Source organism: Scyliorhinus torazame, chromosome 15 (genome assembly GCF_047496885.1).
Source record: "Scyliorhinus torazame isolate Kashiwa2021f chromosome 15, sScyTor2.1, whole genome shotgun sequence".
Lineage (NCBI taxonomy): Eukaryota > Metazoa > Chordata > Chondrichthyes > Carcharhiniformes > Scyliorhinidae > Scyliorhinus > Scyliorhinus torazame.
In genome coordinates, this window is record NC_092721.1 from 157,128,850 (window position 1) to 157,154,922 (window position 26,073).

Sequence of the window (26,073 nt, forward strand, 5' to 3'; positions counted from 1 at the left end):
CTTGATAATCTCCCCCCCCCCACCCCCCAGCATTCCCCTTACATAATTCATTCACATCGGCGTGAATTACGACTGGTCTCCAATGGCATGCACCTGGCAAGCAGAATCCACCAGAAGAGTTCAGGTGAGCCCATCACTCGGGGCAGAGGGTATGCCTGGGCACTGCTCCCTGGCACTGCCTGGGCCATGGGGCGAGGCTATAAGGGAATGCTGGGGGGCGGGGGGGGGGGGGTGAGAGTGCGAGAGGGGTGCCGGTTACGCGGGTGGGGTGTGGTTTCAATGGACTTTTACTTTTAATTTACCATATCTGGGTACCCTTTAAAAAATGCTTGCAATCATTTGAGCCCGCCCCACCAACGTTACCTAGTTGGACCCACCCCTTCACTTTTTTTCCGGCTTTTGAGCCAAACAGCGGAGAAAGCAGCCTTTGGGGCCGGAGGCTTCCATACCGTTTTTCCCATCTACTGTGCCACTCTGCCGAATAATAGGACTATTCCGCCAACTAGGTTGTTAAGAATTTTATACTGTAATATCTGCAGTATCTTCACAAAATGAAAGGCATTGATGAGGAATGTCAACAGAACTGTTCCCAATCTTTCACCATGTATTTGCATTTTAGCTCCCCAGATGGAATCTTGGAGAGCAGATGGCAACCCAGCATGGAATGTGCACCTGGCAGATTTTAACTGCCGAGTCTCATTGGAATTTTGCCAACCAGCTGCTTAACTTTCAGGCAGAAACTGTAGCTGGTCAATAAAATTGGGTGGCTGAGAGACTGCCTGTTGGAACTAGAAAACTGCTGGAAACAACTTACGTACAAGGTCATCTCAGATTGAAACATAAACTCCGTTTCTCTCTGTAGATGCTGCCTGACCTGCAGAGTATTTTCAGCAATTTGTGCATTTATTTCAGATTTCCAGCATTAGCAGTATCTTGATTTTGAAGGAAAATGGACCGTGTTTACATGATCTTAGTAAATGCAATTGGAATTAAATCTTTCTGAGCTAATGGGAGATTTACAATATTTTTTTGAAATGTCAATTTATTTTCAACTTTTCCCAAAATGCCTCAAATAAACAAAATCAGAAAGATAACTATAGGTATCAGTGTACAGCAGGTCCAGCACAAAACAATAGTCATTACATAATTGGAAACAAATAAAACCGGATGAGTCAGGGATAAGATCCTCTACATGTTCCTTCCACGTATAACTGACTTGTCTGTACCCAAGCAGGATACAGGCAACATTGTAGACCAACATCTCATCCATAGCTACAAAACAGAATGATAGACAAAGGAAACAACGAGAACCCCAGTGCTAAGGGGAATTCAACTTACACTTGCAGCGTAATTTAAACTCCTCCCCAGATCCAGATTGGGCCAGGCAGCCTTCATACACCTTCAAAATGGAAAGACAAAAACAGAGAGGGGACCGGGCATTTTGAAAGGGTGCATTGGTGCACAGCCCCCCAAGTGACAGTACTCTGCTATGGGGATGCAGAAGGCCCCTCTTTTCAGGCCTTCCCATGTCCCCTTTCAGATCCTCCCTGAAAGGACCCCCACCCTTCACCCCTCCCGACGTTTCAGAGGACCCTTCATACCCACCCTGCAACGTACCCCACCGTTCATATTCCCCTCCACCCTCCTTTCATGGGCACAGTCCCCATCAGGTTCTGGCCCATGGCAGTGCTACTCTGGCACTGGCACCCTGGGGTGCTCCTACCGGATTTGCAGTGGCATCTTGACAGTGCTGCGTGGCAATGCCAATGTGCTCACATTCCAGGGGGGGGTCACCACACTGCACTATCTCTAACCACCCAGGGGTCTCCGATGGCCCGGGAGACCCCCAGGTGCCGTGATGCCTGGTCTATGTGTGGACCAGTACTTTTAAAAAAAACTTAGAGTACCCAATTCATTTTTTCCAATTAAGAGGCAATTTAGTGTGACCAATCCACCTAACCTGCACATCTTTGGGCTGAGGGGGCGAAACCCACGCAAACACAGGGAGAATGTGCAAACTCCACAAGGACAGTGACCCAGAGCCTGGATCGAACCTGGGACCTCGGCGCCGTGAGGCAGCTGTGCTAACCACTGTGCCACCATGCTGCCCTTTCTGTGGACCAGTACTAATTGGCGGCCGTGGGACTGATCGCTGGGGAGCCAGTTAGATTATAGAGGCCATTAATGGGATGAAGATGGGCCTTAACTGGTGATTATTGGTTTTGTGCCATGCCGCGGCAGGATCCGGATCTTGCCAACAGGAGGGGGATGGTTGAATTGGAACCCACATGACGTCTGGCATGGTTCCCGATTTCAGACTCTCCTGCGATTTAACCGGCTCGCGAGGATTCAAGCCTGGCGTGGCGCAGCCATTAGATCGCGCCCACAATGTTTCAGTAAGATCACCTCTCATTCTTCTAAAATCCAATGAATAGAGTCCCAACCTGTTTAACCTTTACACACAAGACAATCCCTCCATACTAGGGATCATCCTGGTGAACCTTCTCTGAACCACCTCTAATGAAATAATATCTTTCCCTAATAAGGGGGCCAAAACTGCTCACCGCACTCCAGCTGTGGTCTCACCTGTGCCTTGTACAGTTGCAGCAAGACTTTCTCCTACTCTTATACTCCAACCCCCTTGATTTAAGGATCAACATTCCATTAGCCTCCCTGATGACCCGCTGTATCTGTATGCTAGCTTTCTGTGTTTCGTGCTTGAGTACCACCAAGTCTCTTTGTATTGCAGCTTTCTGCAGTTTTTCTCCATTTAAATAATACACTGCTCTTTTGTTCTCCTTTAGAAAATTAACAACTTCATATTTTTCCACATTATACTCTAGTTGCCAACATTTTGCCCACTTACTTAGAACATAAGAATTAGGAACAGGAGTAGGCCATCTGGCCCCTCGAGCCTGCTCCGCCATTTAATGAGATCATGGCTGATCTTTGTGGACTCAGCTCCACTCCACTTCACTCCACTTAACCAATCAATTTATCTGCAAACTATTTGTATCCCTCTCGCAACTTGCCTTTCCACCTATTTTTGTGTCATCTGCAAATTTGGCTACAGTACACTTGCTTCCTTCCTCCAAGTCATTTGTAAGCAGTTGCGGTCCCAGCACTGATCCCTGTGGAACCTCACTGATTATAAGTTGCCAACCTGAAAAAGAATCCCTTATCCTCACTCGCTGTTTCCTGCCCATTAGCCAATTCTCTATCCAAGCCAGTATTCTACCTACAATACCATGGGCTCTTATCTTATGACTTACCCTTTTGTGAGGTATATTGTCGAACTCCTTCCGGAAGTCCAAAGACAACACATTTGCTGTTTCCCCTCTATGCACTCTGGTTGAGACTTCCTTGAAAAACTCTAATAACTTAGGCTAACACGATTTCCCTTTCATGAAGCCATGCTGACTCTGATTCATTAGATTACGATATTCCAAATGTGCTGCTATTACTTAATAATTAATTCCAACATTTTTACAGCAATAGATGAAAACCGAAACGGCCTCTAGTTACCCACAGACGTTAGAAACAGAGAACATCGTCCAGGATCTTCCAAGGATTTTAAAAATCGGAACATGAAACTCATTAGTTCCAACATGCCGGCTTGACCAAACCCAGCCGGTCAACAACCCAGGGCCTGCTGTCTCAGGTGACCCCAACCTCTCTTGGCCGACAACAGGAATAGAACCACATAGAAGCAGAGGTTGGAAGACCAACCCAACCCCAGGCCTGGGAGACTCGAACAAATGCTCTTGATCGATTCTGAGCTGCCAAACCTCCAGAATAAGATTCCTGAAACATGGCAGTCAGGTCTCATACTCTGCTAGGAACCTCTCCACCACCTCACTGGAGACACCAGGCACAGCCAGGTTCCTCATCGGTTCCTCTTAGTCTTCACCTGAACTCCCCAGGATGGAGGAACTCAACCATGGAGAGGCGAGCTTCCACCAGAGACGGTGCTCTCTCTGCTTTAAGAACTTCCTCTTGCATCGCCACCACCTCCACAAAGACACCTTGCAGCCCTTGAGCTTGGGCTTTAATGCCCTGCACCATCCAACCAACACTATCAGATCACCTTCAACACAAGCAGACATCATCCATCAGTGTACACCATATCATCAGGGTGGTAATTTCCCTTTTTCCATACAAATTTATGCATGAGGAGAGCTTATGGGATTCTGTCGGAATTCCGGTATCAAACTGCTATTTCTTTTCACTGAGTGGCCTGATACTGGCTCCCTCCCCTACACAAAACAAACCTCGACCCCCCCCCCCCCCCCCCATCACCACCACCACTGGTTACTGAGTCACCCCCCCCCCCCACCCCCACAGCACGTACGCATGAGGGTGACCCACGACCCCTCCACCAAAAGCCCCCATCTAGACACCCCCATCAGATCGTCTAATAGAGTTCCCCAATCAAAGATCCCCTCATCAGAGACCCCCCTATCAGAGATCCCCCATCAAAGACCCCCGCATTAAAGAGACCCCGCATTAAAGCGACCCCCATTAGAGAGACTCCCCACATTTGAGAGACCCGTGCATTAGAGAGACCCTCACATTAGAGAAACCCCCGCATTAGAGAGACGCCTGCCTTAAAGAAGTGCTCCCCCCCCCCCCCCCCCCAATTTGGGCGGCGCTGCTGCCTCACAAGTGTCAGAGTTTGATTCCAAACTCTGGTGACTGTGTAGAGTTTGAACATTCTCACTGTGACTGTGGGATTCCTCCAGGTGCTCCGGTTTCCTCCCATTGTCCAAAATGTGCAGGTTAAGTGGATTGGCTATGCTAAATTGTGCCGAGGTGGAGTTACAGGAATAGGGTGGGGGATTAGGCCAGGGTAGGGTGCTCTTTCAGTGGGTCGGTGAAGACTCGATGGCCGAATGGCCTTCTTCTGCACTGTAGGGATACTATGATTACTGAGACCTCGCCCATTAGAAAGATCCCCCCAATTAGAGAGAGCCCTAATAGAGACCCACCCAATAGAGAGACCCACCTTTAGAGAGATCCGCATCAGAAGATCTCCCCCCCCCACCAAATATGCTTCCCCGTCAGAGACGCCCCTTTCCATCAGAGATACCCCCCCCCCACCCCCATTAGAGACCCCACCATCAGACTCCAACAGAGACCCCCATCAAAGGCCCCTGCCTGGAAGCTGAAGAGCAATCCAGGCAGTAGGGTGAAAAATTGCTGCATTTTCACTGACTCATTCCTAATATCTGGTGTCTCAGACAGAAATGTTTAAAACAGCAGCTCTTCTAAGTGTCAGAGGCCTCCTCGAAAGCCAAGTACACTTCAAAGGACTTCAAAACCTTTGACAGCCTCTGAAATCTTCCATCAATTTCACACAGCAATACATTACATTAGCCAGTGATTGACAATTTTATTACTCCAGTGCTTGGTGGATTGTTGTTCTGTCTTTCCTTTCCTGCTTTAATGCATTTCCATTGTCCTACTTCGATGCTAACCACAATGTTTATAAACGCTTGGTATGATTGCCAACTTCTCATAACATCAAAAGCCGCTAAGTGATTTGACTTCCTCGTTTTCCCCACTGATTTGTGTTGTGTGGAGGGATGGGGGAGCTTCTGATCAACTTAGGAGTCACCTCCATTATGCACTGGGCCCTTGAATCAGCGCGGGATCCACCATGTCAGGGCCACGCTTGAAAATACCTGCACCAATCCATATCAGCGTGAATCCCTGCTGAGAAGGTTGAAGCATCATGGGGCACTGGACAATCTGGCTTCCAGGCCATTAATGAGGTGCAAATGTGAAAATGGCACATTTGCATTATCCCTACACTGGCCATGTAGCTCGCTACTGCCTCCTGTTGGGGACAGGAGCATCAGAATGGAATCATTGCCCAGTGCCGATCCTGTTTTTCTGCCGACACTCGATTCTTTGCTGGATCAGGAAACTTGCTACCGGCGGCGGGCAACTGAGTACCCACTCCATTGTTTCGATTCAAAAAAGCTGAAACGTTAACCAACAAATCTCGGATCATGATAAACGGCATGGGGGCGATTCTCCAATATGGAGCCCAAGTGTTCATGCCGTCGTGAACGCAATGGCGCGAACCGGGCCCGGGTACGACCGGTTCTGGCCCCCACAGGGGGCGGGGGGGAGAGGCCGGCCCGCCGATCGGTGGGCCCCGATCGCGGGCCAGAACCCATCGGAGGCCCCCCGCGGTGAAGGAACCCTCCTCCCCCCACAGGCCGCGCACCGACCGTTCGCGCAGAGTTCCCGCTGGCAGCGACCAGGTGTGAACTGTGCCGGCAGGACTCTGTCGTATCGGCGCGGCCGCCCGGCCCATCTGGGCCTGAGAATCGGCAGCCCCGCGGTCGGCCCCGCGCCAAACGCACCGGCGCAAATGCCGCCGATTCTCCGCACCTCGGAGAATCGCGCGCGGGCGTCGGTGCATCATGGCGCGGTTGCGCCGATTCTCCGTCATGGCGCGGGGCTCGGAGAATCACCCCCCATATAAACCGAAAAAAAGACATAAAAGATGTGTACAAGGATAAAAATAAAGATTGAAATATAAGCAGAGCCAGCCTTCACGAAAGTATTCCCGCACTCAATTTACAAAATATTACGACATATATATGTTTAAAAATTAATAACGGAGAGCAATTAATGAAAAGAATCATGTATTTCACTTATAGGTTTCCAGCTGTGAAAAAGAAATTTATGTCAGAACTAAAGGAACTACGTCAGAAAGAACAGAACCCATATGTGATTCAAAGCAGTATTAGCCTCATAATGGGCATGAAGTTCTTTCGAATTAAGATGTATCCTGTGGAGGACTTTGAAGCCTCTTTCCAATTTATGCAGGTAAATGAGATTAAAGAATAATGATTGACTCCTGAAGTTTGTTTAATTGTAATACTTATACTATAATACTTTAGCATAAAAGAACAGTGGCGTTAAGGGCTTGACTTTAACTGTCAGTAGGTTTATGGTGTGAAGCTGTAAGAGTGACTTGGATTCCCTGTGGCAGAATATGGCCATACTGATTTTAACCAGCTACCTGCCTATTTTCCACTCGGAACTTAGGCTGCCCAGATGCCATTTGCACAGGCGTTCTAGAAGTGTCTGGTGGTGCGAAAGTAGTGGTGGTGCATGACTGGAAACCAATTCAGGGAGACCAGACTTTCCTTGTGTGGTTTGGAGAAGCATTTCTATTCATCCTGGCTGCAGGAAGGAACTTGAGAAATTACGTTGAATGGCCTCTTCCTCTTGCAGCCTCCTAACAAGCCTTCACCGTTTGAGAAAGCTACAGCAGCTTTCCTACTGAGGGCAGAATTCAAACTGCAGTCCGAGATTAATAACACCACCAGACCTTCAGCTGCATATTTCAAGAAGGATCCTGCTGACAATGGAATAGAAAAATAAGCCTGGCAGCGTCTAAAACTAGTTGCCAATTCACTGTGCCCATTTCACACTACTGACAAATACTTTATTTCACCCCCACTAATGTGTAATTTCAAATAATTTCTAGAAAACCATTATTTGAAAGTCCCAAAAGCTAGCTGTCAATTAATATGACCTGCAAAGTTTTAAGTGTATAGTGATTATAAATATGCAATCTGAATAATTTATTTATGATAGTTCCTGATTATGTTATGTAAATTTATAAAATTGTTCGATTTTTATCAATATGTTAAATTGTTAACAATAAAACCATCGATGCAATTTTCCATTAGAACTAACACTCCTGCCTTTTTTTTGGTTTGCTTCCTTAGGAATGTGCACAGTATTTTTTGGAAGTTAAGGACAAAGATGTCAGGCATGCACTGGCTGGCCTTTTTGTGGAAATTTTATTTCCAGTGGCTGCAGTGAGTATAGACAATTATATTCAATATGAATTTGCGTTGATTAAATTGCACAGCATAGACGGATTTTTGTTTTATTTTTAAGGCTGTTAAAAATGAAGTAAATGTTCCATGTCTTCGAAACTTTGTGGAGAGTCTTTATGACACAACACTCGAATTGTCAGCACGCAAAAAACATTCATTGGTGAGTAAACCCTTCCATTCACTAATGTAGAATGTTATAATATTCTTCCTCAAGGAAACTGGAGATAGGGGGCGCGATTCTCCACTCCCACGCTGGTTGGGAGAATCGCCTGGGCCGCCAAAATTTCCGGGGACGCTGGTCCGACGCCCTCCCGCGATTCTCCCAAGAAGCGGGAATGGCCCGGTCGAGTTTCGCAGGCCGGAGGATTGGCGGAGACACCCAAAATGGCGATTCTCCGGCACCCCCGCTATTCTGAGGCCCGGATGGGCCGAGCGGCCAGGCCAAAACGGCGGGTTCCCCCCCCCCGTCGCCGTCCACACCTGGTCGCTGCAGTCGTGGGGGGGCGGCTTGTGGGGGGACGAGGGGGGATCCTGCACCGGGGCGTACCTCAGATGTGGGGTGGCCCGCGATCGGTGCCCACCGATCGTCGGGCCGTCCTCTCTGAAGGAGGACCTCCTTCCTTCCGCGGCCCCGCAAGATCCGTCCGCCATCTTCTTGCGGGGCGGACTTAGAGAGGACAGCAACCACGCATGCGCGGGTTGGCGCCGGCCAACCCGCGCATGCGCGGATGCCGTTCGTTATGCGGCGCCGGCCGCATCATCTGTACGGCGCCGCTTTTACGCGGGCGACAAGGCCTGGCGCGGGTAGCTGACGCGGCCCCGATACTGGCCCATTGTCAGGGCCTGAATCGGTCGGGACCGGGGCCGTTCCGTGCTCTCGTGAACCTCGACGGCGTTCGCGACGGTGCGGCCACTTCGGCGTGGGAGTGGAGAATCGCGCCCAGGTTGTTTGCAATAGTCAATATATTAACCTCATTATCGTCACCTGGGATACGTGGATATAAAAATGAAGTACTTAAAGTATATCATAAAATATAAAAGTGACACTGAGGTGTTTGTTATTTTTAGGTATGTGTATAAAATGAATGTACGGTGGAGAAAGGTTCGATTCTGGCCCTAGGTCACTATCCGTGTGGAGTTTGCACATTGTCCCCTTGTCTGCGTGGGTCTCACCCCACAACCCAAAGATGTGCAGGTTAGGTGGATTGGCCACACTAAATTACCCCTTAATTGGAAAAATATAATTGGGTACTGTAAATTTTTTTTAAATAAAAATAAAATGATGTACTTAGGAATTTGACATGCAGTGTTTCTTTGGTAATATTGCATTGTGTAATTTTCAGGCTTATGTTCATATGTACTTATAAATAAATAATGCTTAATTAGTCAGCCATAATTATGCAGATTTTCCAATGTTGCCTTTCAAGAAAACATACTTTTATTCAGGTTCTGCATGTGAACAGCTGTCTATTAACATCTTTTAACCTTAGGTGTAAATTTTAAAAGTGGTGTTAAAAAATGATTTTGCAAAACCATAACATTATTTCTTTTGCAACATTCAATATAAAAGTGATAAACAGTTCATCTAATTATATTAAGATAATATTTCATAACAAACTATCCATTATTATGAGCTTTGACTGTTAGCAAAGACTTCTAAGGAAACTGGATGCACAGAAAGTGCTGATGTCCAGCAGTCGGAAAGCCAGGGGCAACCCCCTGGTGACCATTTTCAGAAGCCCCGATGGAATTCAACGGCAATCAGACACATTGGGCACGGTGGAATGGCTATGCTGTGCCTGAAAATCAGCTCGCCGTGTGTAGCATGGCCGTTAGAAGCTGGGAGACCACGGCTCGCAATTCCTTGTGAGATCATGTTAGATCTCGCGAGATGTTGCGATGTATACCCCGCCCATTGTGGGTGGAATCACTTTCAGGCAAATCTGCATATTAAAGTGAGACGGCCAGTCTTACTTTAATGTGCAAAGGGATCAACCTCCCTCGCCTTGGAGAGCTCAGACAAGTGCTGTTCAGTATTGGTTTCCAGAAATGGGGACAGGATGGAATGGCACTCGTGGCGGTCGCCCAGGGCCGGGGTGGTACCTGAGCACTTCTGGTACCACCTGTGCACCCTGGCATTGTCAGCCTGGCACCCTGCCAGTGGAACCATTACAGTGCCACCTGGATGCCAGCCTGGCACTGCCAAGGTGCACAGGTGACACTGTCAGTTGGCAGAGGCGCTGCCATTTTTTGTATGCTGGTGGAGGAGCTGGGGTGCCTTGATGGGGGTTGTGGGGACCCTCAGTGCATTGGGGCTTCGGGGGGGGGGGGGGGGGGGTAGGGTCAGGGGTCATGTTGGGGCTACACTGAGGTGTTCCAGTGAACAGAGCTCCTCAGTATAGAAAATGGGACTATGTTCGGCCTCAGCTGTGCATTCCCTGTTGAGGCCCCTTATCTAACGCAAGTGGAATTTTATAGCCATGTATTTCTCGACTCTGCAAGCGCCGGGAAACATGCGGCTAAATGCGCTCGCTATGGGACTTTGTTCTCTTTTAGTTAAATGACGCCCTATTTCTTGGGACACTAATGAAGATTATTATTATTATCTGTCATTTATGGCTTACATGCTTTTAAAGGTGAAGATGCAGACTACAAGATCTGCTGGCCAAAGGGAACAATGCCACTGCTGGTTATGCAACAAGAGGAGGTGGGGGTGTAATTTCCAACATTAAGGTGTAGAGGTTTGGGTTTTTCAGGCAGGCTCTGGTGAGGTGAGGCGGAAGGTAGGTTGTTAATGAGGGAAGGGGAAGGATCTTTCTGCGTGGATTTCCCTTGCCACTGGGAAGGACTCTCCGTCGGCCACAGGGTGCCCTATCAGTAGGGTCCTCCCAGTGAGCTCACAGGGAGGCTGCCACATGAAATACCAGGGGCAATGTGATGAAGCTGTCCCTGATTGGCCACATAAGGGCCTTAACTGACCTCAGGTGGGAAGGACATCGTCGACTATTCCCACCTCGAACTAACTTAATCGCTTCTCGCCTCCCCTCCTGATTCGATGGATCCTGCGCTCAAACCACACACCATCCTCTCCTGCTTCCTAGCTCTCTGTGCAGGGGGAACATTTTCCGATTCTCGCGGACACATCGCCATTCTTGCTGACGGCCAGCAAGGGCAGTCATCTATCTCTGACATCGTAAGATTAAATATGTAGAGTAAATATTTGTAAATGTGTCTATTTGAAGTCAAATGTTTTCAACAGTGTTTTACTCATGTTGTCCCAGGAAGACATGAAAAAATAAATTTATATCGATATCATCCTGGCTACTTAATAAAATTATTGAACAAATGGATAAAGGCTTTTCACTGACTGAAGCCCTTCATAGGTACAACTCATACAAAAGGATTCCGGCCCTGGGTCACTATCCATGTGGAGTTTGCACATTCTCCCCGTGTCTGCGTGGGTCTCACCCCCACAACCCAAAGGTTAGGTGAATTGGCCACGCTAAATTGCCCCTTAATTGGAGAAAAAATAATTGGGTACTCTCAATTTAAAAACAAAAAAATTATGAAAATGGAAGTGCCACCTTTGATCAGTAAGAGAACTTTACACCGATTTCACCTTTGATTTGGGACAAATTTAATGATGGACAACCAAGGTACTAATTAGGTGGAATTTGATGGCACTGCAAGGCCAGAAAATGCAGTGAGCCTGCCAAAAGTCCATTGAATTCAGCGGGACAAGAAGATTTTGCTGGCAGGAGGGGTCAGAAAATTCCAGCCATTGTCTTTGCAACTGGACATAAAAGATCTGTAACACTGCGCAATGAAGAACAGAATATTGTCCCTATGTCCTGGCTAGTATTGCTAACCCTCTTGATTGTCCTGGAATCTTCAGAATCAATCTCTCAGATTTTGCTGCGAACAACATGTAGAAAAATAAACAGGGCATGAAAAGAATAACAAAGGATTATGAGCGCGATTCTCCAAAAAGATTCTCAGTGTGGTCGCGAGCGAGAATTGCCGCGGGCTTCCCGGCACTCAGCCCAAGGAGGCTGCAATTCAATGTTAATTGGTCCACTTAACGAGGGCTCACCGGCTTCTCGCCGCAAATGAAGGCTCACCACCTGATTCGCCGGGACCGTGCTCGCCAGCCATCCGCTAATAAGGTCGAGCTGCACTTGCTCAGCCAACCCCAGCCACCTTGCAATAATGGCGCCGAGGAGACTGGCTCCAAGATTCGGGGATGCTGATCTGGGGAGGCTCCTAGATGCGGCAGAAGACAGAAGGGATGTCCTGTTCCACCAAGGGTCCCAGAGGGTGACCATAGGGCAGCCAGTGCAGCCTGGGACGAGGTGGTGGCAGCTGAGCTTGGGGAGTGTGACCAGGAGTACTGGCCTCCAGTGCCAAAAAAAGATCAACGACCTACACCTGGCAGCACGAGTGAGTAGACACCAACAATCCCATTTCCCCCCTCAAAGGGAGCCTCCACCCCCCAACTCTCAACACCCCATCCCACCACCATGAACCACATGTGTGGCTAACGATGCCCTCCCTGTGTCTCTCAGGAAAAGCTCTCCCATAATTGTCGGGAGTGGGCCCAGACTGGCGGAGGGTTGCTGGACTTGAGAATCCTCACCTCCTTCGAGGAGCGTGCATTGGAGGTGGCTGGTGTGGCCGAGGACAGGACGGTCACCCACGTGAAGGCTGGTGGATGCCACAGAGGTGAGGAAGCACCAGGCTCCACCTGGGGGACCTGTCAAATGTGAGTAGTTCTTGCCTTACTGACTGACCCATTCTTCCACTGACCACATAGCCATTCTCCCACAGGTCCTCCAGCCGACGGTGACGGCCCATCATGGGCGACACCCTCTCCTGCCTCCCAGGAGACCACCTAGGAGGAGAACTCCAAGGTTGCAACCATTATAGTCACGGCACAGCTGTCATCCTCACTGTCTACCAGCACAGATATACACATCTCGGTTGGACATGTTAGTGGGCAGGCTTCGAGGGCACAATCTGGTGAACACCACACTGCTGCTGATGCACATCAGGTGGAGGTAGGAACTCCTAGGTGAGAAAGGAGGGCTGCTGGATCCCAGGACCCAGTTGGGACCAACCTTATGCTGAGCCTGTGGTACCAGGAGCTGATGGAGACGATAGGGAGAAGCTGGGACATTCGGAGGAAGATGTCAGTGTCACTCCAGCAGATCCATAACCGCTTTGAGGAGTCCCAGAGGTTACAGACGCAGGAGATGTCGCCGGCAATGCGTGGTACCACAGCCAACTCTGCCAGGGTGGTGGCCACTATGTTGGCACCAGTAGTGAAGGTGTCACGCAGTTGGTGACGGCCATAGCTGAGAGTCTCCGCAGAATGTCCGACTCGCTGGGCGATGTCACCCAATACCAGGCTGACCTTGATGAGGTTCTGCGGGACATGTCCCGCTCTCAGATGGACATGGCCGAGGCGCTGTGGAGCATGTCCCAGTCCCAGGTGGGCATTGCCGTGGCACTTCAGAGTATGTCCCAATCACTAAGGAGTATCGGCGAGGGTGTTGACACAATGGTGCAGACCATGGGGAGCTGCCATTGCTGGAAGAACCAGATGATGCAGGGGCAGCCGGGGCTCTGACTAGCTGCCCCTGCGTCCCAAAGTGAATCCCAGGGTCCTGTGGGCACTGACTGGGAGGAGGGGGAGCTGGGTGCCAACCTGGACCCGTCCCATGAAGTGGCGATGGTGGCCAACAGCTCTCCTGAGTTCCACCCATGAGGCCACATCTCGAAGTCAGCGCACTGGACAGGGCGGCACGGCTGTGAATGTGCCAGCAACAAGTCCGCCTGGGCCCTCCGTCCTCAGAGCACACAGAGGACGCCCACAAGGAGCATTAAAGGGCACGGGGCGAGGTAAGCAGCTGGCATCCTCCACCTTTGATGTGCATCTGGGAGATACCTAGACATAGCGGTAGAGCTAGGAAGGCAGAGCATGTTGAGGATCACTGAGGGCACCAGGGGAGGGGGGAAGGTGGTGGGGGGAGTAGGTAGGGGGTGGGGAGGGGGATTGGGGGAGGGGGGTTGATGAGCAGCACCATCAAGAGAGTGGGGACTTGTATTAAACACCTTTGAGAAAAACCTCTGTCATTTTCTTCCACATTGCGGGCTGACCTCCGATCCCTTGGCCCATGTTTCCAGGCAACCCCCTCCCCGTGGCATCCACCCACCCTCCGTCCGTAGACATGTCCCTGTAATTGTATCCCATCCCCTGGGTGTTTGGATGTTGGCTGCTGCGTGTGTGATGCTGCATCCAGCAGTGTTCAGGCACAGCGTCCAGGCATCAAGGTGTGATTCAGATGCTAGGCAATGACTCCCACATGCTACATGGCATGCTTACTCACAGGAATCTACTTGGGATGTGTGAAGTGCTCACTGAATCACGATGACCAATTCCCTATTAGCAATAGCCTTCAGCCGCATGGCCAGAGGCCTCGGCAGTCAGTGGGGGCTTATAGGCGGTCATTGGGGCAGACCCAGGCAGGGACAAGGGTTACCTCCGGAACGGGTATACGCGATCCAGGGGTTGACATGGTGGTGCCATGACTGGTTGCCCCCCCCCTCCCCAATCGCCTTTCCCCCATCGTCCCATGGCGGCCCATCCCTGCCGAGGACCTCCCAGCCGAGGTTCCCCCACCACCCCACCGAGCACTGGGGTGGCAAGTCCAGCACCCCCAGGCTCCGTGCCTGTGAGCAGAGATGGCTGCTCACCTCCTCGGCTCTCCACACAAACCCTTCTGCCAGGTTCACATTTTTCAAATGGAGTGCTAATCGGCGGCAACATGGTCACTTGCTGGGGAGGCCGCTGAATGACTGGAGGCTGTTGGATATGGGGTGGCTCTCATTAATTGTATGGAAATTGGGCTTAAGTGGTGATAATTGGTTTCTTGCCACGCTATGGCGCGATCCCGATTTTGCCTATGGGAGCGGGCAGTTGCATCCCAAACTGTTTGGCATCTGGCATGTTTCTCGTTTTTGGCCGCTCCCGCTGTTCACCAGCCTTCATTCGCTTGAGCGAGAGCGTAACGAGGCCAGAGAATCGTGCCCTCCATATTTTATATATACAGAAGCAGGCCATTCAGCACAACTAGTCCAAGCTGGTGCTTCTGCTCCACTCGAGCCTCCTCCCACCTTTCCTCTGTAGAGGGTTCCATCTCTGCTACTCCACTACTGGTCCGATATCTGGGGTTTGAGTATCTGTGTGTGTCTCTCTCCAGCTGGCACTGAAACTTCAGAGGCCAGGGGATGCCGCACTGGGACACCTCCACGGAAGAGAGCACTGAATCAAGCCTGCCGTTTATCCCTAACCGGAAGCCTGAGGCTTATATCACACAGATATCCAGACCCCCACCAATGCCCAGGTGATTCTCTCTCTTGCCGGTGGTGCAACACCCACCCGGTTCCTACTTCGCTGGAGTAGCTTTCCCAAGAGAGAGAATAGGACACTGCTGTTTATTACCTAACCAGCAGCCTGTCCTGAGTAAACGGGTTCGAATCGTTCAAGATAACCCTAGATTCTCGACCCTGGAATTAAGGTGAGGAATATCTTAACAATGACTTGGTCAGAGATCGCTGGTGAGAGATTGAAGAATTGAAACTACTCCAATTATCAGCAAATCGGGGTTTATTGCAAAACCCAGGTCAAAATCATCAAACAGAAGAAATTATAATAAAATCTTAAACTCTAACACAAACTAAGTCTATTCAGGAAGTACTATAACGGACACAACGTAAAATCTTATTGTTACACAAGTTTAACAATGGCACAAAACACAAATCAAGCCCCTGCCCCAAAGCCTCAACCACTATCAAAGTCAAGGGAGTTTCGCAAGCTGCTGCAGGGTACTTACGGTCACAGGCTGCAGGAGGTCAAGTCAAAGGTGGAGAGGTCAAGCCAACCGACCCTCAATCGCAACACAGCCCCTTTTATATCCGTTTTACCTGGCTTTTTCCTGTGTTCAGCCAGCCCCTTTTGCATTGAATTGGTAAGGTTTAAAGTTCCCGCTGGTCCCGCCCCCTTTGAGCCGGTCAGATCTGTCGACTTCCGGGTTCTCCTCGCAGGTCCGCACCTCCCAGCCAGGCAGACCTGCCGCGATTTGAATTTGGCGCCGGCTCCGCCCCCTCCACCCAGTGAGTTCCTGCCGGTGGCTTCTGTCAGGATTGGAGTACCTCCCCAGGTCCGCCTCCAACTTGGTTTTTTCTACCGTTTATCTTCAAGGGGCTTTTCCAGCGCAATATCCTGAGCCCAGACAGTCTGCTCTTTGGGATAACAAGGTTAAGCTCTCTTGTGAAGATTTTCAAAGTCTTCCATCTGCTCCGGAGATTGCTGCTATTCTCACCTTGCTATGTTGATGGGGTGTTGATTGGATTCTGCTCTGGTGGAGGCCAAGTCATTTACATCTGCATGGGGCTATGACCATCCCATTGTCCTGCTTGCAAGCAGGCCCCCTGTGTATTCCCGTGCCCCTTTGTCTGTGTTTTAATCTTATCTAGTTGTCTGGCTCCTTCTTCCTTGTAGCTCCTGGGGGGGGGGGGGGGGGGTTTGTAAATACCTATGCCCCTACTCGGCTCAGCGGACCAAGCCTGCTGGGAAATTTGGTTACGTTCTTTTGGCTGAAAAGTGTCCAGTTTACAGTCTCTGGGTTTTATTCCTGGGCAGTCCAAAAAGGGCCGGATTGCCCGAAAACCTTACACTCATCTGTATGTCTTTATTCTCCTCCTCGAATGCTTGTCTAGCTTCCCCTTAAATGTATCTATACTATTTGGTTCAGCCACTCCTGTGGTGTCAAAGTCCATATTCTCACCATTTTTGGGTAATGAAATTTTCTCTGATTTCACATTGGATTTCATGGTGATTATCATATTCATGGCCTCTAATTATGTTCTTCCCCACAAATTGAAACATTGCACAGAATTTTCCAGTCCTTCCCACTGGTGGAATCTTTTGGTCGCACCTGAGGCGACCCCGCATGACACGTTCCCTGGCGGTGGGGCGGACAAGCCGTGCAAAACGGCATGGACATCCATGGGGCCAGAAGATACTGCCGGCGGCCGATGATGATCCACCTCCACCACCAGAAAATACTGCCCATTGACCGCAATTTCGCGCCGGCGGCAAACATCAGCGTGGGTGAAAAATATTGCGAGAGTCTGAAAATGAGATAACTTTTCTCCATCCTTTGCTGGTGATGTAATGAGGTTCCCGTCCAGTAAAGGTCAGGAACCTCAGTTCAATAAATTAACATCTGTTTCAAGGGCTTCTCTGTCGTATTGTCCTCCCACATTAGTAATTCCCCCATCGCCGGCGTATCTTCAGGTTGGCAAGGTTTAAAACAGGTTTTGCAAAACGTGAACCAGACAAAGGGAACCCGCCGTGGGTGCAGAGTTACGCATACCCCTGGGGGAGAGGGAGATGCCCAGTCAGGGAATAGTGTCAAGGTGCCAGGGTGCAGTGTCAAGGGGGCCCTCTGGGATCTCCATGGGGGCATGGTTCCCTTGTGCATATGGTGGGGAAGGAGCTCCCTTTGTGCGTATGGGGATGGTTCTCCGTGCCCATTGGGGTGGGGAAAGGGGGGAGAGGCGAATTCTCACACAGTACTGGGATTATCTTTGTAAGTCTTCTCTGGACTCTTTTTCTAGTGTTGCTATATTCCTTCAATAAGGTACCAGCACTGCATGTAATATTTTAAAGTGTTGTCTAACCAAGATTCAATTCGAGATTTGCATATTTTTCAAATCTATCCCTCAGGAAATAAAAACTAGGCCTGAATTTCTCATTGGGTTTTTAGACAGAGTGTGCATGAAATTGAAGGAACGGGATTCCCTCTGGGTTCCCGCCCACCCCAACCTCACCATGATTTAACACGAGGGTGGGCAAGGCCTTGGACAGACCACCCTCCCTTGCCCCAATTGAGGCCTTTAAGTAGCCAATTAAGGGTCACTTACCATCAGCCTCAACCTTTAGGCAGGTGGGAGGTATTACCTTGGGTCAGGTGAAGTAAAGAACTCACCTCTATTCTTAGAATTCCCCCATACCAAAAAGGGTCAATAAGACATTCTAAGTGGTGAACAGGGATTCTCACTCCCTGACTCCTATGCAGTCTTAAGTGGGTGCTATTCGGGTCAACCTATATTTTCAAGTTATCCCCCGGTATAACCCATATCTTCAAAGAAGAATTTTATCTACTTACCACTTAGTAGAATCGATCCTGGGTCCCACATTGCTAAGTAAGTAAAGTAGACTTTGTAATAACCACTGTTTCAGGTTAATTTTTAAGTTATTTTTTTATTATATTTTTTCTTTTAAAAGATTAAATCAGTCTTTACAGAAAAATATAAAGATCTTGCTTCTGGATTCTCCTGGTTGGTTGAAAAGACCTTCAGGTCTACCTTGACAATCTCTCTTCTTTAGCTTTTGGTCTTCCTCAGATGGATTTGCTGTTCCGCTCGGTTTCTGTGCTCTATCCTTCCCATGATCGAGGGCAGCTATGAGAGCTGACTCTCTCTTCTTTAGCTTTTAATCTTCGTCAGATGGATTCGCAGTTCCGCTCGGTTTCTGTGCTCTATCTTTCCCATGACTGAGGGCAGCTATGAGAGCTGACTCTCTCTTCTTTAGCTTTTGGTCTTCCTCAGATGGATTCGCTGTTCCGCTCGGTTTCTGTGCTCTATCCTTCCCATGAACGAGGGCAGCTATGAGAGCTGACTCCCTCTTCTTTAGCTTTTGGTCTTCCTCAGCTGGATTCGCTGTTCTGCTCGGTTGCTATGTTCTATTCTTCCCATGAACGAGCTATGAGAGCTGACTCTGCTGGCTGTCCCTTTTTTAAGGGTTTATATTCTCCTTCTGCAGTTCGAAAGTTTATAATACATTATTGTAAAATAATTTTATTTTACTCTTGATTGTACAAGGTACCTTTAATCTGAATTATTTCTAACACGACTATGCATTCGTGTTGAGCATGACTTCAGCTCATCGAACTCTGATTACATTGTTTCCTTGTGATGTTCAAAAGTGCTTTGATCCTAGAGGGGTGTCACATCTGGTTCCTGTCATTTCTTAAAGTTGTTTTATTACTAAATAGTGCCCCCAGCTCAGAACACTGACTCCGATTTGGGTCTAACGTGTGTTCCCGTGGACACGTTGTCTCCAGCTTCCCATATTCACCTGGTGTCAGCAGAATTTCACACCTAAACATTTGTCACCCAATTCAACTGAAGATCCTAGCAATTCTTTTTTAGCTGCTTACTAAAATAATTAACTTCAAAGAAGGTGCAAATTATTGCTTTTTTCCATATAACTAAAAGTTCAATCTGCTGTGACTTAAAAGACATGCGTCAGTTTTACAGCTTGAATAGTCACAAACTGTTTTCTTAACGCCTGTTTGATAAAGGCTATCTGCATTTCAAAACCTTCTTTTGCAGCTGCTGTTAACCCTTCGTGGGATTTTTCCCTACATTCTCTCATGTACCTTATCCAGGTATTGCCAGACTTCCATGTTTCAAATGACATATTTTCCCATTTTTACTTTTACAGAGGGAAGCCCAAAAATGAACTGGTTCAAGCCTCAGGTGGGAAGGTGAGGGGGGTGCCTCCATCAGAAGCCCCTGCTGACTTCAAGTTTAAAGTCTTGTGGCTGCAGGACATCCCTCCCCACACCCCGACCTTTCCGCCGATACCCAGTCACAAATTTAACAGGCCTTCCCTACCCTCCCCACCCTGGGACCCTGTAAACATATCTTACTGTTCAGTCCCAGGACTTAGGCTCAGGCACCTCCCTAAACTACTTATTCTGTTCACTGCAGCTCTTGTCGCTGTAGGTAGTTGAGAGCTGCTGACCAATCGGATTGACTGGCAGCTCTCTAAGGTGGGACTTCTTCCTCAGTAAGGGGCAGAAGTCCCGTTTGCAGCCAATTGACATTTATTCAAGCTTCAAATGATAGCAGGGCAGTCAAAGTTGGCAGCAATGTGTTCCCCACCATCTCTTAGATGGCAGAAAGGGAAACCTGAGTGCCTGGTTTGTTTTTTTAAATGACCCTGCTAATCTGTGACACAACTATTAGCGATTGGTGTATTTGTACTCTGAGATCCCTTTGTCCCTCAATGCCACCTAGACTTGCACATTTCAAGTAATAAATGACCCCCCCCCCCCCAATTCTTCAACCAAAATGTGCTACCTCACACTTAATCTGTGTTGATCAACCAACTATTTGCCCATTCTGCAAGGTTCTTCATGTACTCCTGTCATTGGTTGCAGTCCTTCTCAGTATTGACTCTACTTCCAATTTGGTGTCATCCATAAATTCAGAAATTGAGTTTTTGATCCCAAAATCCAAATCGTTAATGTTGAATTTGTGTATTTTTTTCATTTTCTTTGAATACTTACATTTATTAGTTACAAACATTTGAAGATGGGGACACTGGGTTATTTGATTGATGGTAAAGGATTATTCAATTGTTAACAAAGTGTCTGTTCACTTTCCAATTATTGTGGAAAAGCTGAACAAATGGACGTGTCAGTGACCAATGGCACATGTGGAGGTGAAGTAGTTGGAGGCAGAAGCTGATTTGTTGAAATGTCCAGCGTGTCCAGACAACACTATCCTGTCCAATGTCCGTCCCTTAATTAACTAAGATCAACGAATGGATTAACTAACTGAAACACAATCACATTGTGTTTTGTGGGATCTTGCTGTGAAGCACTTCGAATAACTCTTGAGAATGTGAAAGATATTCTCTATCCATCTGCATATACAAATTATTTCTAATAGTTTCCTTTGTTTATTCCACAGGCTTTGTTCCCTTTGGTAACCTGCCTTCTCTGTGTCAGCCAGAAGCAATTCTTCCTCATTCGATGGCATATATTCCTGAACAATTGTTTATCCAACCTTAAAGTCAGTAAACCCTTTTTAATTAATTATTTATGGGTTTGTGCAGTGACTCCCAGGATGTACTTTGTTTTATAATTCACATATAGCTTACAGAAAACTCCATGCCTAGCTTTTTTACGTTGTCCATTCAATCGGCCAGATCAACTAATTTTGGTAGAAAATGTTAATAAACAATGCAGGAAAATGTAGTTCATTTGTATCTTTACTTGACAAATATCAGCCAGCAATCAGTGCACAATTTTTCAGTCTTTTTCACTAAAATTTGGAATTCTAGCATGAGAGACCACACACCAGTGCAGCTTCTATGTTTCTGTCCAGCAGTTGCAAGCAGCACTTTGACCTTCACAGTGACTGTTGAGGATGTTGACCCTCATGATAAAATGCAGCATACCCTTCCAGCTCTCTATTCCGAATGTGGTTGAACAAGAACTTAAATAGGAGCAGGAGTAAATCTATTGGCCCCACGTATCTGCTCTGCCATTCATTAAGATCATGGTTGATGTGATTGTGACCCCAACTCCACTTTCCTGCCTGCCCCTCGAAACCTTTGTAGGTCGAAGGGGCAGAATTCTCTCAAAACATTTCTAAGTGTGGTCTCCGATGGGAAACGAGGTGCGATTCCCCCCAGATGTTTCCTCAGATCGCCTCTAAATCTCCTGCCCATTACTTTGAATCTATGCCGCTGGTTATTGACTCCTCTACTAAGGGGAAACATTTCTTCCTATTTACCTTACCTATGTCCTTCTTCCTATTTACCTTATCTATATCCTTCATAATTTTGCACACCTCAATCAGATTCACCCTTAGACTTCTCTGCTCGTAGGAGAACAATTCCAGCAAAACCAACCTCTCTTCATAGCTGAAACGCTGAAGTCCAGGCAACAACCTGGTGAATCTCCTCTGTACCCTTTCTAGTACAATTACATCCTTCCTATAGTCTGCCGGCCAGAACTGCACACAGTGGCCGAACAAGCGTTTTATATAGCTTCGTCATTACCTCCCTGCTCTTATATTCTTTGCCTCAGCTAGTAAAGGCAAATATTCCATATGCCTTCTTAACCACCTTATCTATCTGTCCTGCTGCCTTCAGGGACCTAAGGATCATCATAGAATTTACAGTGCAGAAGGAGGCCGTTCGGCTCATCGAGTCTGCACCAGCCCTTGGAAAGAGCACCCTACCTAAGCCCAAACCTCCACCTCAGCGTAACCCAGTAACCCCACCCAACCTTACTTTGGTCATTAAGGGGCAATTTAGCATGGCCAATCCACCTAACCTGCACACCTTTGGACTGTGGGAGGAAACCGGAGCACCCGGAGGAAACCCATGCAGACACGGGGAGAAAGTGCGAACTCCACACAGACAGTGACCCAAGCCGGGAATCAAACTTGGGACCCTGGAGCTGTGAAGTAATTATGCCAACCACTGTGCTACCTTGCCCCCCCTATGGATATGCATCCCAAGGTCCCTCTGGTCCTCTGTACTCCCTAGCGTCCGACCATTCATTGTCTATTCCCTTGCCCTGTTAGTCCTCCCAAAATGCATCACCTCTCACTTTTCCGGGTTAAATTCCATTTGCCACTGTTCTGTCCATCTGATCGGCCCATCTTTAATGTCCTGTAATCTGAGGCTTTCTTCCTCGCTATTTACCACATCACCAATTTTTGTGTCATCTGCAAACTTAACGGTCATATCCCCCACATTCTAGATTATTAATGTACATTACACACAGCAAGGGTCCCAGCACCAATCCCTGCGTTACACCACTGGACACGGTTTTCCAGTCACAAATACAACCTTTGAATCTCTGCCTCCTGCCAACAAGCCAGTTTAGGGCAATTTGCCAAATTGCCCTATTACCTTCTTGATCAGCCCCCCATGCAGGACTTTGTCAAAAGTCGTATATGTAGATTACATTAGCTGCTCTGCCCTCATCTACACACCTCGTCACCTGCTCGAAAAATTAAAATTTGTTGGAAAAGATCTTCCCATGATAAAGCCATGCTGACAATGTCAGAAACTCGGACCTTTGTTTCTCAACTTTAAGAAGTTCCTTAAGCTTCAGACACTGTCAGTGCGGTTGCTGTGGGTCACCCTGGTGTCCACCAAGTCTAACATGCTACAGCTACAACACATCACCCGCCCTGCTATCTCTATTGCATTTTATTTAACTAAATAGGGTTTAAAATTTTGAAATATCGCTGTGATTATTGGTCGTATATATTAAGCAGTTTAATTAGTTAAGTTATAAATTTAATACTTCCTCAGTCATACTTTAAACTACTGCTGGATTTCGTGAAAAAAAAAATGTCATCAGCTATCTGCTCACTGTATAATGCCTACAGACCACAGTTTTCTGGTCTTGATGTCTTGTTCCCTCTTGTGGGTGCTCCTCGCCTTGTAAATGGCCAGAACCTGCACCTTTTCACTCCCTGTACCCAATTCCATCACATACCAGAGCTGCTTGTTCTTGTAGGCATGGATTCTCCTGCAATCCTGGAACAGTTATTTTGATTGGTTGAGTTTACCCGGATGATAGTTCCCAATCCATAGAATGCTGCAGTTATTTTCAAGGTGCTTGAGTTCAGCGTTTTCACCCATTTTATATACCATTGTTTTTAGGTAACCAAATGAGCAGTTACCAGGAAAGTGAAAGACATGCGAGGATCAAAAAGTATTCATATAATTACTTTTTATACGTTAACCAAGTTTTAATGCAAGGCAGTCTACTTGCTTTATCGATAAATTGTCTGGTTCTTATGTATTCAGCTATACATGCCAGTGAAGTCCCAAACCTATTTCAAATCAGGATTTTTAGCAACAGTTAAAGGTAAACAACTTAATTTTATCCTTTTTCTTGTAGAATAGAGATCCTAAAATGGCTCGTGTTGCACTTGAATCACTGTACAGACTATTGTGGGTCTACATGATAAGGATCAAATGTGAAAGTAATAATGTGACACAGAGGTAAGAAAAGTCTACATTTATAAGAAAGTATGATGATTATGGCAATTTTTAAAGACCTTCCTTGGGTATATTTTTCTTCATCCACAATTTCAATACGGCCCGCCCGGCCAGAACGGAGCAGATTTGGGTCAAACATCCACTTTACACATTTTGTTTGATTTTACTCTCCATTGACATCATGTTCTCACCTGGCAGTTTAGGACAAAATCAGGGCTTTTCCCTGCCAATTTTGACTAAAATTAGTTAGCAGTGAGGAAACTTGAACATAGTTAGAAAGTGCTGAAGGACAATTTACTCATGTTTTGTTTTGCTCTCAGTAAAAAGAGTATTAAAAAGGGGAAAAGGGCACTTTTGCTTTTAGGACCCTGATAAGATCATTAATAAATTTCTGTAGCATTCCAGAATTGCATGATCCGATATCTCTGAACTGGATTTATTCGGTGGAATTCTCCCATCCCGCCTGTGGTGGATTTGGTGGCGGGCAGGAGCAGAGTGTGCAGCAGGAGCCAAAAAATCGAAAACCCGCCAGCATAAAATCACATTTCAATTCTCCCAATGGCGGGTCGGTTTTCCCGCTGCTTGTTGGCATGAACGCAATGTGCATTCATTTTTAAAAAAAATATATTTTATTGAGGCATTGATATTATAAATTTTAACAGAATAAGCAACCACACACCAAATGAACAACAAAATCCAGCCAACATGGCTTACGTAAACCACTCCCCAACCACAATTCCCAACCAACCTTCCCCCACCTTATAATTTGCATTCATTTGCATCTTATGAATGTTCATTAAAACAGCTGCTCACCGGATCCTCCACATGCCTTCCAATGATGCATCACACCAGTGGCAAATTGTCGGCCTCAAATCAGTTTGTAAAATTGTGACGTGCACAAGGCGGATCTCAGTTCGCTCCTGTTGCACTGAACATCTCTCTGCTAGGACAGACCAGTTTGTGCCCTCCAGCTCCATGCCAACCTTGTCTTTATGGACAGAACTGTGCTGTGGGACTCTTGGACCACTCACTTGGGCCGACTCTGACCAGAGTGATGCCTGGGGTTGGGAGTTTCAGGGGTCTCCTGCTCCCAGTGCCTGCCACTGTTGTCTGTACAGACAGGACTGTGCTGTATGCACCCGCCACTTCGATCAACAGAGGATTGACTGTGGGTAGGGTGTGAGATGGGTGGGGCTGAAGAGCTCAAGGGGGGCAATGGGAAGGAGGGCTGTGCAAGGGAAAGAAGACACAATAGAAGGCAGAGGGAAGACTGAAGGGAGGGAAGTTGGACCCCGACAAGGGTACATGCAACGCTGACAAGCAAGGGTGAAAGGAATACCATGTTGTTTACTGGAAGGGGATGTACGCAGATTCTTGATTTGCGTGGGGGGTCGGGGTGGGAGCGTGGAGAGAGGAATGATTTTCACCAACACATGGAAGTTGTGAGTGCTGTGGTTTGGGAGGGTCATTGTTGCCCGTAGTCCTTTTTCGAAAGGGGAAATATGTGAAGGTTCCCATAGACGAGTCACAGAGTGCAGAGATTCCTCCTGCAAAATAGAAAGGAGTCACAGATGACAGACAATCCAGGGGCTATGTGGACCTCACAGTCAGAAGCCAGAGATGGGAGACAGGCCAAAGTGCAGCAGGAGCAATCATTTTTAAGTTTTATCCCAGCAGTGAAAGAGATGAATGTTGAAAAGTAGTTTTCTGTCTATTCTGTCATGGTTACAGTAGCCGTTGATAAGTGTATCACAGTGAAGATGGTTCAGAAAGGGAGATAGCCTCTGAATGCAGAGACCAAAGAGTTCTATGACTTTTAGAACTTATTCCAATTGACCACACTATCACTCAACAACTAGCAAGCCTAGTAATCCAGACCAGCAGCGCATGAAAAGGATGAGGATTAACAGGGAGGTTATTATTGAGATGTATGAGCTATGCTATGATTTCATCTAGCTCCGGCAAAAATCTGCCAAATATTCTGAGTAATGAGAATGGTCATCATTGTCATTAAGATTTATGTCACAAAGGCCTTTTAGACACTCACAGAGAAAAATGAAATGCTTTCACTGTGTCTTTTGGGCATTTGAGGCAACTCTTTCTGAATCACTGTGCCATCAGCAACACTTGCATGTAGCAAGCAACTCAAATGTAAATTACAACTGCACTCAGTCATTTTCCAAGAAACACAGTCACTACCTGCTGCTCGCAAGTTCACATCAGTGGCAGAGTTTTGAAATATTTATTTTTTCTACACAATGAAAGAATGCCAGATTGCACGTTAATTTGAAGTGAATTGATTTTAATAAACTT

The 26,073-nt window shown here is 47.4% G+C and overlaps 1 protein-coding gene across 6 annotated transcripts in view; it reads left to right on the forward strand.

Moving 5' to 3' along the window:
* Nucleotides 1-26,073, forward strand: part of LOC140391931 (protein furry homolog) — a 790,380-nt gene that overhangs the window by 350,223 nt on the left and 414,084 nt on the right. For all 6 annotated transcript variants that reach the window (XM_072476991.1, XM_072476992.1, XM_072476988.1 and 3 more), the window contains 5 exons: nt 6,675-6,843; nt 7,755-7,847; nt 7,930-8,028; nt 20,700-20,801; nt 23,660-23,763. In XM_072476991.1, the coding sequence (XP_072333092.1) occupies nt 6,675-6,843; nt 7,755-7,847; nt 7,930-8,028; nt 20,700-20,801; nt 23,660-23,763 (567 nt within the window). The remainder of the gene's footprint in view (nt 1-6,674; nt 6,844-7,754; nt 7,848-7,929; nt 8,029-20,699; nt 20,802-23,659; nt 23,764-26,073) is intronic.